This window comes from Trichomycterus rosablanca, chromosome 16 (assembly GCF_030014385.1).
Source record: "Trichomycterus rosablanca isolate fTriRos1 chromosome 16, fTriRos1.hap1, whole genome shotgun sequence".
In the NCBI taxonomy this organism is placed as follows: Eukaryota; Metazoa; Chordata; class Actinopteri; order Siluriformes; family Trichomycteridae; genus Trichomycterus; species Trichomycterus rosablanca.
In genome coordinates, this window is record NC_086003.1 from 9628531 (window position 1) to 9643774 (window position 15244).

Below are 15244 nucleotides of genomic sequence, written 5' to 3' on the forward strand. Positions count from 1 at the left end.
ACACACAGGCATTAATGTCTAAATAGCTGGCAACATAAGTGAGTACACCCCACAGTGAACATGTCCAAATTGTGCCCAAATGTGTCGTTGTCCCTCCCTGGTGTCATGTGTCAAGGTCCCAGGTGTAAATGGGGAGCAGGGCTGTTAAATTTGGTGTTTTGGGTACAATTCTCTCATACTGGCCACTGGATATTCAACATGGCACCTCATGGCAAAGAACTCTCTGAGGATGGGAGAAATAGAATTGTTGCTCTCCACAAAGATAGCCTGGGCTATAAGAAGATTGCTAACACCCTGAAACTGAGCTACAGCATGGTGGCCAAGGTCATACAGCGGTTTTCCAGGACAGGTTCCACTCGGAACAGGCTTCGCCAGGGTCGACCAAAGAAGTTGAGTCCATGTGTTCGGCGTCATATCCAGAGGTTGGCTTTAAAAAATAGACACATGAGTGCTGCCAGCATTGCTGCAGAGGTTGAAGACATGGGAGGTCAGCCTGTCAGTGCTCAGACCATACGCCGCACACTGCATCAACTCAGTCTGCATGGTCGTCATCCCAGAAGGAAGCTGACGCACAAGAAAGCCCGCAAACAGTTTGCTGAAGACAAGCAGTCCAAGAACATGGATTACTGGAATGCCCTGTGGTCTGACGAGACCAAGATAAACTTGTTTGGCTCAGATGGTGTCCAGCATGTGTGGCGGCGCCCTGGTGAGAAGTACCAAGACAACTGTATCTTGCCTACAGTCAAGCATGGTGGTGGTAGCATCATGGTCTTGGGCTGCATGAGTGTTGCTGGCACTGGGGAGCTGCAGTTCATTGAGGGAAACATGAATTCCAACATGTACTGTGACATTCTGAAACAGAGCATGATCCCCTCCCTTCGAAAACTGGGCCTCATGGCAGTTTTCCAACAGGATAACGACCCCAAACACAACCTCCAAGATGACAACTGCCTTGCTGAGGAAGCTGAAGGTAAAGGTGATGGACTAAACCCAATTGAGCACCTGTGGCGCATCCTCAAGTGGAAGGTGGAGGAGTTCAAGGTGTCTAACATCCACCAGCTCTGTGATGTCATCATGGAGGAGTGGAAGAGGATTCCAGTAGCAACCTGTGCAGCCCTGTTGAATTCCATGCCCAGGAAGGTTAAGGCAGTGCTGGATAATAATGGTGGTCACACAAAATATTGACACTTTGGGCACAATTTGGACATGTTCACTGTGGGGTGTACTCACTTATGTTGCCAGCTATTTAGACATTAATGGCTGTGTGTTGAGTTATTTTCAGAAGACAGTAAATCTACACTGCTATACAAGTTGTACACTGACTACTCTAAGTTATATCCAAGTTTTATTTCTATAGTGTTGTCCCATGAAAAGATATAATAAAATATTTGCAGAAATGTGAGGGGTGTACTCACTTTTGTGATACACTGTATATTAAAGTACAGTACATACAGGCGGCACGGTGGCTTGGTGGGTAGCGCTGTCGCCTCACAGCAAGAAGGTCCTGGGTTCGATACCTTCGGGTGCTCCGGTTTCCTCCCACAGTCCAAAAACATGTAGTCAGGTTAATTGGAGATTGAATTGCCCTATAGGTGAATGAGTGTGTGTATGAGTGTGTGTATGAGTGTGTGCATGAGTGTGTGCATGAGTGTGTGCATGAGTGTGTGCATGAGTGTGTGCATGAGTGTGTGCAAGAGTGTGTGCAAGAGTGTGTGCAAGAGTGTGTGCAAGAGTGTGTGCAAGAGTGTGTGCAAGAGTGTGTGCAAGAGTGTGTGCATGAGTGTGTGCATGAGTGTGTGCATGAGTGTGTGCATGTGTGTGTGTCTGCCCTGGGATGGACTGGCGCCCTGTCCAGGGTGTTACTGAGTGCCTTGCGCCCATTGAAAAGCTGGGATGTGCTCCACATCCCCCCCCACCCCCCCGCGACCCTAATTGGATAAGCGGTTAAGAAAGTGAGTAAAGTACATACAAGTAAATCAATATGTGTATTGCAGTGACATGGATGAGGGTGGAAAGAAAAAAGCCGTATCAGGAAGTGAATCGAGTACCCCAGAGGAAAGTTCATCAGAATCCTCCTCAGGTTCGGATTCAGACTCCCAGACGGAACTTAAGAAGAAAAGCAAACCCACACATGTCAAAAAGGTAAGAGACATAACTGTGCTGGGTGTGTAAATGTTTGCATGTTTGTTATTCATAACGACGGGCATTACCATATTTTAATGGTTTTTATTATTTTTTAATGGTCACTTAACGGTAGGCAACCACCTACCTATTTTTCAAGAATATATACAGTAGAATATATTCTTAAATATTTTTTAAAGAAATTCTACTTTTCACATATTTTTCTATATTTCCAATACAGAAACTGTTCTGTCACTATATGTTTAATTTTATTTTTTCTAAGAGTATTTTGTAAGTATTCATTGCTGTCTTTTTTAACAATGTCATTTAAATATTTTAGTTAATGTCCTTCTTTTTATTACATTTTAGTGTCTCTACTGTTTTGAGTCAATAAAGGTTTTGTTTGTACATGAAAGCAATAAAATAATTTAAAAGTGATACAAATAAAGTGCTACAAGTTTCTTTGTAGTTACGTTTTACACTTCAAACTTTTTTTTTTGCTTTTTTACAGTTGGAAGAAAAAACAAAGAAAGAAAAGGAGATTTCTCTTTTGGATCTGGATGACTGTAAGTTGTTAGACGTACTTGTGGTACTAAATTAATGATTTATATTCAGTACTGCAGCAATGCTAAATGTGGTTAATCAGTCAAGCCGGAAAGTCTGCACACCCCTTTCACTTTCTCCACATTTTATTATGTTACAGACTCATTCTATAATAGATTGAGTTCTTTTTTTCCCTCAAACATCTACACACAATTGCCAGTAATTACGAAGTGAAAACAGGGTTTAGAAAATATTAAATTTTTATTTATAATGCAAAAATCATTTATTTACAGCTTGGTACACAGCCATTTTCAGCTCCTTTCACAGATATTCGATTGGATTCAGGTCTGGGCTCTGGCTGGGCCACTCAAAGACATTCACAGACTTTCTCTGAAGCCACTCCTTTGTTCTCTTAGCTGTGTGTTTCGGGTCATTGTCATGTTGGAAGATAAAACTTCGTCCCAGTCTGAGGTCCAGAGCGCTCTGGAGCCAAGACCTGTCTTCCCCGATCGCTCAATTTGGCCGGGCAGCCAGGTCTAGGAAGATTTTTGGCGGTTCCAAACTTCTTCCATTCATGAATGATGGTGGCCACTGTGCTCTTTGGTATCTGTAAAGATGCAGCAATTTTTCTGTACCCTTCTCCAGATCTATGCCTTGACACAATCCTGTTTCTGAGGTCTGCAGATAATTCCTTTGACCCCATGGCTTGGAGTTTGCTCTGATATGCACTGTCAACTGTCGGACCTTATATAGGCAGGTGTTGGCAATCCCAAATCATGTCCAATCAATTGAATTTACCACAGGTGAACTCCAATTAAGTTGTAGAAACATCTCAAGCAGTATCAGTGAAAACAAAATGCATCTCAGCTCACTTTTGGGTGTCATATCAAAGGGTGTGCACACTTACGTACATATATTTTACATTATTTAGAATTTTGTGACAAAAAAAAGAACTTGATCTATTATAGAATGAGTCTGTAATGTAATAAAACGTGGAGAAGGTGAAAGGGGTGTGAAGACTTTTCTGCTTGACTGTATAGGTGGTATGTTTTATATATTTTAATTATTTATAATGGAGTAATTAAAAGTTTAAATGATATTGTGAGATGTTTTAAAACACTGTGACTTTTAACTTTTCACTCTAATTGTATCCCATCACTATTGTTTTATTTAGTTTCTCCAGCTGTAGGAACAGGGCCCAAGAGTTCTATCCTCTCTCCTAGTCTTCTTTCTGACCTTCAAGGCCTCTCCCTCTCCTCTACGTCTACAATTCAGGTATGTGCTTGTATGTTTGTTGCATGTGTGTGTGCATATTCAACATTTAGTTAAATATGTGACCTAGTTTAGCTTTTATTTGTAACGGTCAGTTCCTATTTCAGTGGTTTCATATAGCAATTGATCATGTAGCATTGTAATTTGTGTTGGACTGTTTTGTCTGTGATTAACTGTTTTGGAGTGTCACATTTATTGGTGGCATTGTTTTGCAGCATGTAGTTTGAGTGCTGCTTTAGGGCTTACTCCTTGACTTTCATCAGTATGTGTCAAACCTTTGACTTGATCTTCCCATGTGCACATGCATTTTGTTTAAAATCTCTGCTCTTAATTGCCTCTAGGTTTAGGTATGTAAATGATGTAGTTCCCATCACATAAGTTAAAAGTTTATTTGTCACATACTTGTCATACATTCGTAATGCAAAAAAACATTACATTTATTACCAGAAGTGGACAAATCAGTAGCCCAGCCATCTAAGACAAGCAGGTTCCATGTCCAGGAATAGTACTGCAGGTCTGCATAGGTGTCCAAAGAAGAAGAAGATATACTTTATTTGTCACATATACATACACAGGTGTACAGTACAATGAAATTCTTTCTTCGCATATCCCAGCTTGTTTGGAAGCTGGGGTCAGAGCGCAGGGTCAGCCACCTTATGGCGCCCCTGGAGCAGACAGGGTTAAGGGTCTTGCTCAAGGACCCAACAGTGGCTGCATAGCAGAGCCTGGATTTGAACCCCCAATCTTCCGGTTGATAGCCCAAAGCTCTACCCACTAGGCTACCACTGTCCCCCATCAATTTACACTTAATCACGCTCTGCTCACCTGGGTTTAGGCAGAATCCTTCTCGCTGTGTTGCAAAAGTACAAGTGGCCTCTGACTTGCCACTCTACTGTGAAGGCCTGATATATGGAGTGGTGCAGAGCTGGTTGCCTGTCCGACAGGTTATACTATCTCTCCATAGGAATTCTAAAGGTTTTTTAGAGTGAATTGTTGTTTATCTCCCTGATTAAGGACCTTTTTTGCCACATTCTGTTAGTGGGGGTCAAGTTTGTGCCAAGCTTTCAAAGTTTTCTTTTTCTTTTTTTTTCTTTTTTTTTATTATTTACACCTTAGATTTTTTTTTAAATATTTTTTCCTAGATCTATGTTTTTCCACAATCTTATCATGGAGATTCAGGTCTCTTAAAGGGTAAAACAGAACTGGGTGACTGATTTGCTATGGTTGGAGGGTTTGGTAAGGGGGTTAGATTAAATGTCAGTGTGGGGGATTGTCCACAGTGTGCTGCTGGATTGACAGGCTCATTAGGAATAAACAGTTGTGCTGCTATAGGCTGTTAGAGGTCATTTAAATACTAGCCACAAGGCCTGGTGGCAGCATAATGCGCTGAAATAAGGGTCATGATTACTAGACTAATTTTAAGTAAATACTATGCATAAATATACTGCATCGTCTTCGTCACAGTGGAAATACCACACACACACACACACACACACACACATACATCTTATCACACTGAAGTACACACATTCAGGTTTACTCATGCCCAAAGTTAAACCTTGTGTAATCAGTTACTTAGCAAGTCATATTTTTATGTTTTTTAGGTTTGCAGAAAAAAAATCTGTTATTTGATCAACTATTTAATTGTTCCACTTAATTCTTTTTTCTCAGTGTTATTAAATATTACATAGTAATGTAGTGTTTTTGTATTTCATAAATGGTGAAAACTTATTACAAAACTACAAAAAGCATAAAAAATTATGGTCTGTGGAACAATAATGCCAGGTGTTACTATTGAACATTTAACAGTTTTTAGTCCCAAACAACAAGCTACCTAATGTAAAGGAATGGTATACTTGCATTAGCATTTGCTACTAGTAGAAAGTTGCTGTAATAAATTAAGTTAAATATTTTACTTGGATTGGGTTTAAAAGTTTCTATGTTGATAAACTTTAACAATTAAAAAAGGCCAATGACCATTGAAACCAGTCAGTTTATGAAAAGTTTTCCCTTCTAAATATTCCCTGATCAACCGTAACTGGTATTATTGAAAAGTGGAAGCATTTAGGAACCACAGCAACTCAAAATGGCAGATTACGGAAAGTTACAGAGTGAAGTTGCAGAGTGCTGGAGCACATAGTTATTAAATCAGCAGAGCATTGATTACTTTTATGCACTGAATTCCAGACCTCCTTTGGCATTAACATGAGCAAAAAAAATACTGCACTGCTAGTCTCAGGGCATAGGTTCCATGGCCAAGCAGCTGCATACAAGCCTTAGATAACAAAAAACAATTCCAAGTGTCAGATGGTGTGGTGTAAAGTGGACTGATGGACGGGTCTGATTTTGGTGAATGGCTAAAGAATGTTACCTGCCTAACTGCATTTTGCCAACTTTAAAGTTTGTGCCACAGTGCAGAAAGCAATGTGCAAAAACACACATTTGGGTAAGTTTGCTATGGAAGAACTTGACTGGTTGGCACAAACCCCTGACCTTAATTACACTGAACACCTTTGGTCTGACCTCTTTCGTCTGACCCCACAAATGCTCTTCTAAATAAATGGGCTAAATTGCCACACTTCAAAATTTTGTAGAAAGCCTTATTAGAAGAGTGGAAGTTGTTATAAATGGAACAACTGCATATAAATCCGTATGGATTTAGAATTGGAGTTTATAAAAGCTCCTGTAATCTTTTATGTAATATGTATCTTTAATGAGTTTGAAGGTCAGGGGTTTGTGCCGACCAGTCAAGTTCTCCCATACCAAACTTACCCAACCGTGCGTTTATGCCCATTGCTTTGTGCACTGTTGTTGGCAAAATGCAGTTAGGCAGGTAACATTTTCACCAAAATCAGACCCATCCATCAGTCCACTGGTGGTGTGCTTTACACCACACCATTTGACACTTGGAACCAGTCAAGTTCTTCCATACCAAACGTACCCAACCGTGCGTTTATGCACATTGCTTTGTTAAAAGTTGTCAAAATGCAGTTAGGCAGGTAACATTTTCAGGGTGGATCTTTGTGGCCATGGGAAATTAAACTGTCAGATACAAGCTCAAGCCGACTAGCTAAAACCTGCCAGCAATTTGACCTCATCACAGTACAGAGGGTCTGTCATAATTTGTTCTTCCAAAACCTAGGGCCATGGCTGACACCACTCTGTTTGGAGCATAACCAGTGCAAGGCTTATTATTACTACTAGCATGAGAAAAAAAACACAAATGAGTTCTGACCAGTTCAGATGCCTGTCAAATACATGCACAGCCTGTCTTCATTGCATTTTTATTTGTATTGCAAATGGTTATACATTTTTTTTTATTTAACTGTCTTTGTGTTTTACAGTACCACTTTAAATTAGTGCAAAGTAATAAATAGACCTAGTAGTAAGTAGTAACCTTTATAATTCAAACAATCTTGAAGTAGTAAAACATTAAGCTTAAAATCCCACTAAATTAATTTAAAACATTAAATAAAATTCTTCATTTTGAATTAAAAAAAATTTGTAATAAAATTGACGTGATGCTTAATTTTAGTAAAACATGTCTACAATTATACATAAACAGACAAAAAAGGGAAAAGAAAATATGCTCTTATCCAGAGACAAAATCCTGAAATTAATATGAACATACATTTTGGTATGTAAAGTACTTTCAACTGGACTAAATAGTTTGTTAAGTTAGTGCTCTACTAATGTTGCTAATATTTTTACACTGGGTGGTGGTAGTATATGTCCAGCCTTTTCACATGGCACTATATATATATATATATATATATATATACAGTGTATCACAAAAGTGAGTACACCCCTCACATTTCTGCAGATATTTAAGTATATCTTTTCATGGGACAACACTGACAAAATGACACTTTGACACAATGAAAAGTAGTCTGTGTGCAGCTTATATAACAGTGTAAATTTATTCTTCCCTCAAAATAACTCAATATACAGCCATTAATGTCTAAACCACCGGCAACAAAAGTGAGTACACCCCTAAGAGACTACACCACTAAATGTCCAAATTGAGCACTGCTTGTCATTTTCCCTCCAAAATGTCATGTGATTTGTTAGTGTTACTAGGTCTCAGGTGTGCATAGGGAGCAGGTGTGTTCAATTTAGTAGTACAGCTCTCACACTCTCTCATACTGGTCACTGAAAGTTCCAACATGGCACCTCATGGCAAAGAACTCTCTGAGGATCCTAAAAGACGAATTGTTGCGCTACAAGAAGATTGCCAACACCCTGAAACTGAGCTGCAGCACAGTGGCCAAGATCATCCAGCGTTTTAAAAGAGCAGGGTCCACTCAGAACAGACCTCGCGTTGGTCGTCCAAAGAAGCTGAGTGCACGTGCTCAGCGTCACATCCAACTGCTGTCTTTGAAAGATAGGCGCAGGAGTGCTGTCAGCATTGCTGCAGAGATTGAAAAGGTGGGGGGTCAGCCTGTCAGTGCTCAGACCATACGCCGCACACTACATCAAATTGGTCTGCATGGCTGTCACCCCAGAAGGAAGCCTCTTCTGAAGTCTCTACACGAGAAAGCCCGCAAACAGTTTGCTGAAGACATGTCAACAAAGGACATGGATTACTGGAACCATGTCCTATGGTCTGATGAGACCAAGATTAATTTGTTTGGTTCAGATGGTCTCAAGCATGTGTGGCGGCAATCAGGTGAGGAGTACAAAGATAAGTGTGTCATGCCTACAGTCAAGCATGGTGGTGGGAATGCCATGGTCTGGGGCTGCATGAGTGCAGCAGGTGTTGGGGAGTTACATTTCATTGAGGGACACATGAACTCCAATATGTACTGTGAAATACTGAAGCAGAGCATGATCCCCTCCCTCCGGAAACTGGGTCGCAGGGCAGTGTTCCAGCATGATAATGACCCCAAACACACCTCTAAGACGACCACTGCTTTATTGAAGAGGCTGAGGGTAAAGGTGATGGACTGGCCAAGCATGTCTCCAGACCTAAACCCAATAGAACATCTTTGGGGCATCCTCAAGCGGAAGGTGGAGGAGCGCAAAGTCTCGAATATCCGCCAGCTCCGTGATGTCGTCATGGAGGAGTGGAAAAGCATTCCAGTGGCAACCTGTGAAGCTCTGGTAAACTCCATGCCCAGGAGAGTTAAGGCAGTTCTGGGAAATAATGATGGCCACACAAAATATTGACACTTCAGGAACTTTCACTAAGGGGTGTACTCACTTTTGTTGCCGGTGGTTTAGACATTAATGGCTGTATATTGAGTTATTTTGAGGGAAGAATAAATTTACACTGTTATATAAGCTGCACACAGACTACTTTTCATTGTGTCAAAGTGTCATTTTGTCAGTGTTGTCCCATGAAAAGATATACTTAAATATCTGCAGAAATGTGAGGGGTGTACTCACTTTTGTGATACACTGTATGTATATATATATATATATATATATATATATATATATATATATATATATATATATATATATGTACAGTGTATCACAAAAGTGAGTACACCCCTCACATTTCTGCAAATATTTTATTATATCTTTTCATGGGACAACACTATAGAAATAAAACTTGGATATAAGTTAGAGTAGTCAGTGTACAACTTGTATAGCAGTGTAGATTTACAGTCTTCTGAAAATAACTCAACACACAGCCATTAATGTCTAAATGGCTGGCAACATAAGTGAGTACACCCCACAGTGAACATGTCCAAATGTGCCCAAAGTGTCAATATTTTGTGTGACCACCATTATTATCTAGCACTGCCTTAACCCTCCTGGGCATGGAATTCACCAGAGCTGCACAGGTTGCTACTGGAATCCTCTTCCACTCCTCCATGATGACATCACGGAGCTGGTGGATGTTAGACACCTTGAACTCCTCCACCTTCCACTTGAGGATGCGCCACAGGTGCTCAATTGGGTTTAGTCCATCACCTTTACCTTCAGCTTCCTCAGCAAGGTAGTTGTCATCTTGGAGGTTGTGTTTGGGGTCGTTATCCTGTTGGAAAACTGCCATGAGGCCCAGTTTTCGAAGGGAGGGGATCATGCTCTGTTTCAGAATGTCACAGTACATGTTGGAATTCATGTTTCCCTCAATGAACTGCAGCTCCCCAGTGCCAGCAACACTCATGCAGCCCAAGACCATGATGCTACCACCACCATGCTTGACTGTAGGCAAGATACAGTTGTCTTGGTACTTCTCACCAGGGCGCCGCCACACATGCTGGACACCATCTGAGCCAAACAAGTTTATCTTGGTCTCGTCAGACCACAGGGCATTCCAGTAATCCATGTTCTTGGACTGCTTGTCTTCAGCAAACTGTTTGCGGGCTTTCTTGTGCGTCAGCTTCCTTCTGGGATGACGACCATGCAGACCGAGTTGATGCAGTGTGCGGCGTATGGTCTGAGCACTGACAGGCTGACCTCCCATGTCTTCAACCTCTGCAGCAATGCTGGCAGCACTCATGTGTCTATTTTTTAAAGCCAACCTCTGGATATGACGCCGAACACGTGGACTCAACTTCTTTGGTCGACCCTGGCGAAACCTGTTCCGAGTGGAACCTGTCCTGGAAAACCGCTGTATGACCTTGGCCACCATGCTGTAGCTCAGTTTCAGGGTGTTAGCAATCTTCTTATAGCCCAGGCCATCTTTGTGGAGAGCAACAATTCTATTTCTCACATCCTCAGAGAGTTCTTTGCCATGAGGTGCCATGTTGAATATCCAGTGGCCAGTATGAGAGAATTGTACCCAAAACACCAAATTTAACAGCCCTGCTCCCCATTGACACCTGGGACCTTGACACATGACACCAGGGAGGGACAACGACACATTTGGGCACAATTTGGACATGTTCACTGTGGGGTGTACTCACTTATGTTGCCAGCTATTTAGACATTAATGGCTGTGTGTTGAGTTATTTTCAGAAGACAGTAAATCTACACTGCTATACAAGCTGTACACTGACTACTCTAAGTTATATCCAAGTTTCATGTCTATAGTGTTGTCCCATGAAAAGATATAATGAAATATTTGCAGAAATGTGAGGGGTGTACTCACTTTTGTGATACACTGTATATGTGTATATATATATGTATATGTATATATATATATATACTGTATATATATATATATATATATATATATATATATATATATATATACAGTGTATCACAAAAGTGAGTACACCCCTCACATTTCTGCAAATATTTTATTATATCTTTTCATGGGACAACACTATAGAAATAAAACTTGGATATAACTTAGAGTAGTCAGTGTACAACTTGTATAGCAGTGTAGATTTACTGTCTTCTGAAAATAACTCAACACACAGCCATTAATGTCTAAATAGCTGGCAACATAAGTGAGTACACCCCACAGTGAACATGTCCAAATTGTGCCCAAAGTGTCAATATTTTGTGTGACCACCATTATTATCCAGCACTGCCTTAACCCTCCTGGGCATGGAATTCACCAGAGCTGCACAGGTTGCTACTGGAATCCTCTTCCACTCCTCCATGATGACATCACGGAGCTGGTGGATGTTAGACACCTTGAACTCCTCCACCTTCCACTTGAGGATGCGCCACAGGTGCTCAATTGGGTTTAGTCCATCACCTTTACCTTCAGCTTCCTCAGCAAGGCAGTTGTCATCTTGGAGGTTGTGTTTGGGGTCGTTATCCTGTTGGAAAACTGCCATGAGGCCCAGTTTTCGAAGGGAGGGGATCATGCTCTGTTTCAGAATGTCACAGTACATGTTGGAATTCATGTTTCCCTCAATGAACTGCAGCTTCCCAGTGCCAGCAACACTCATGCAGCCCAAGACCATGATGCTACCACCACCATGCTTGACTGTAGGCAAGATACAGTTGTCTTGGTACTTCTCACCAGGGCGCCACCACACATGCTGGACACCATCTGAGCCAAACAAGTTTATCTTGGTCACCACAGGGCATTCCAGTAATCCATGTTCTTGGACTGCTTGTCTTCAGCAAACTGTTTGCGGGCTTTCTTGTGCGTCAGCTTCCTTCTGGGATGAAGACCATGCAGACTGAGTTGATGCAGTGTGCGGCGTATGGTCTGAGCACTGACAGGCTGACCTCCCACGTCTTCAACCTCTGCAGCAATGCTGGCAGCACTCATGTGTCTATTTTTTAAAGCCAACCTCTGGATATGACGCCGAACACGTGGACTCAACTTCTTTGGTCGACCCTGGCGAAGCCTGTTCCGAGTGGAACCTGTCCTGGAAAACCGCTGTATGACCTTGGCCACCATGCTGTAGCTCAGTTTCAGGGTGTTAGCAATCTTCTTATAGCCCAGGCCATCTTTGTGGAGAGCAACAATTCTATTTCTCACATCCTCAGAGAGTTCTTTGCCATGAGGTGCCATGTTGAATATCCAGTGGCCAGTATGAGAGAATTGTACCCAAAACACCAAATTTAACAGCCCTGCTCCCCATTGACACCTGGGACCTTGACACATGACACCAGGGAGGGACAACGACACATTTGGGCACAATTTGGACATGTTCACTGTGGGGTGTACTCACTTATGTTGCCAGCTATTTAGACATTAATGGCTGTGTGTTGAGTTATTTTCAGAAGACAGTAAATCTACACTGCTATACAAGCTGTACACTGACTACTCTAAGTTATATCCAAGTTTCATGTCTATAGTGTTGTCCCATGAAAAGATATAATGAAATATTTGCAGAAATGTGAGGGGTGTACTCACTTTTGTGATACACTGTATATATATATATATATATATATATATATATATATATATATATATATATATATATATATATATATATACAGGGGTTGGACAAAATAACTGAAACACCTGTCATTTTAGTGTGGGAGGTTTCATGGCTAAATTGGACCAGTCTGGTGGCCAATCTTCATTAATTGCACATTGCACCAGTAAGAGCAGAGTGTGAAGGTTCAATTAGCAGGGTAAGAGCACAGTTTTGCTCAAAATATTGCAATGCACACAACATTATGGGTGACATACCAGAGTTCAAAAGAGGAGGCCCTACACCATACTAATAAATTATTGTGGTCTAAAACCAGGTGTTTCAGTTATTTTGTCCAACCCCTGTACATATACTGTATATATATATATATACTGTATATACAGTGTATCACAAAAGTGAGTACACCCCTCACATTTCTGCAGATATTTAAGTATATCTTTTCATGGGACAACACTGACAAAATGACACTTTGACACAATGAAAAGTAGTCTGTGTGCAGCTTATATAACAGTGTAAATTTATTCTTCCCTCAAAATAACTCAATATACAGCCATTAATGTCTAAACCACCGGCAACAAAAGTGAGTACACCCCTAAGAGACTACACCCCTAAATGTCCAAATTGAGCACTGCTTGTCATTTTCCCTCCAAAATGTCATGTGATTTGTTAGTGTTACTAGGTCTCAGGTGTGCATAGGGAGCAGGTGTGTTCAATTTAGTAGTACAGCTCTCACACTCTCTCATACTGGTCACTGAAAGTTCCAACATGGCACCTCATGGCAAAGAACTCTCTGAGGATCTTAAAAGACGAATTGTTGCGCTACATGAAGATGGCCAAGGCTACAAGAAGATTGCCAACACCCTGAAACTGAGCTGCAGCACAGTGGCCAAGATCATCCAGCGTTTTAAAAGAGCAGGGTCCACTCAGAACAGACCTCGCGTTGGTCGTCCAAAGAAGCTGAGTGCACGTGCTCAGCGTCACATCCAACTGCTGTCTTTGAAAGATAGGCGCAGGAGTGCTGTCAGCATTGCTGCAGAGATTGAAAAGGTGGGGGGTCAGCCTGTCAGTGCTCAGACCATACGCCGCACACTACATCAAATTGGTCTGCATGGCTGTCACCCCAGAAGGAAGCCTCTTCTGAAGTCTCTGCACAAGAAAGCCCGCAAACAGTTTGCTGAAGACATGTCAACAAAGGACATGGATTACTGGAACCATGTCCTATGGTCTGATGAGACCAAGATTAATTTGTTTGGTTCAGATGGTCTCAAGCATGTGTGGCGGCAATCAGGTGAGGAGTACAAAGATAAGTGTGTCATGCCTACAGTCAAGCATGGTGGTGGGAATGCCATGGTCTGGGGCTGCATGGGTGCAGCAGGTGTTGGGGAGTTACATTTCATTGAGGGACACATGAACTCCAATATGTACTGTGAAATACTGAAGCAGAGCATGATCCCCTCCCTCCGGAAACTGGGTCGCAGCGCAGTGTTCCAGCATGATAATGACCCCAAACACACCTCTAAGACGACCACTGCTTTATTGAAGAGGCTGAGGGTAAAGGTGATGGACTGGCCAAGCATGTCTCCAGACCTAAACCCAATAGAACATCTTTGGGGCATCCTCAAGCAGAAGGTGGAGGAGCTCAAAGTCTCGAATATCCGCCAGCTCCGTGATGTCGTCATGGAGGAGTGGAAAAGCATTCCAGTGGCAACCTGTGAAGCTCTGGTAAACTCCATGCCCAGGAGAGTTAAGGCAGTTCTGGGAAATAATGGTGGCCACACAAAATATTGACACTTCAGGAACTTTCACTAAGGGGTGTACTCACTTTTGTTGCCGGTGGTTTAGACATTAATGGCTGTATATTGAGTTATTTTGAGGGAAGAATAAATTTACACTGTTATATAAGCTGCACACAGACTACTTTTCATTGTGTCAAAGTGTCATTTTGTCAGTGTTGTCCCATGAAAAGATATACTTAAATATCTGCAGAAATGTGAGGGGTGTACTCACTTTTGTGATACACTGTATATATATATATATATATATATATATATATATATATATATATACAGTATATATATATATATATATATATATATATATATATATATATATATATATACAGTATATATATAGTGCCATGTGAAAAGGCTGGACATATACTACCACCATATATATATATATATATATATATATGTATATATATACACCGATCAGCCGTAACATTAAAACCACCTCCTTGTTTCTATACTCACTGTCCATTTAATCAGATCCACTTACCATATAGAAGCACGTTGTCAATTACTGACTGTTTTAGCCTGCTTTCACCCTGTTCTTCAATGGTCAGGACTCTCCCAGGACCACCACAGAGCAGGTATTATTTAGGTGGTGAATCATTTTTAGCCCTGCAGTGACATGGTGGTGGTGTGTTAGTGTGTGTTGTGCTGGTATGAGTGCATAAGACACAGCGACGCTGCTGGAGTTTTTAAATACCGTGTCCACTCACTGTCCACTCTATTAGACACTCCTACCTACAGTAGTTGGTCCACCTTGTAGATGTAAAGTCA

The 15244-nt window shown here is 41.3% G+C and overlaps 1 protein-coding gene across 2 annotated transcripts in view; it reads left to right on the forward strand.

The window, feature by feature from the left end:
• ap3b1a (adaptor related protein complex 3 subunit beta 1a) overlaps positions 1-15244 on the forward strand; it is an 81805-nt gene that overhangs the window by 42692 nt on the left and 23869 nt on the right. For both annotated transcript variants that reach the window (XM_063011085.1, XM_063011084.1), the window contains 3 exons: positions 1995-2142; positions 2633-2687; positions 3839-3939. In XM_063011085.1, the coding sequence (XP_062867155.1) occupies positions 1995-2142; positions 2633-2687; positions 3839-3939 (304 nt within the window). The remainder of the gene's footprint in view (positions 1-1994; positions 2143-2632; positions 2688-3838; positions 3940-15244) is intronic.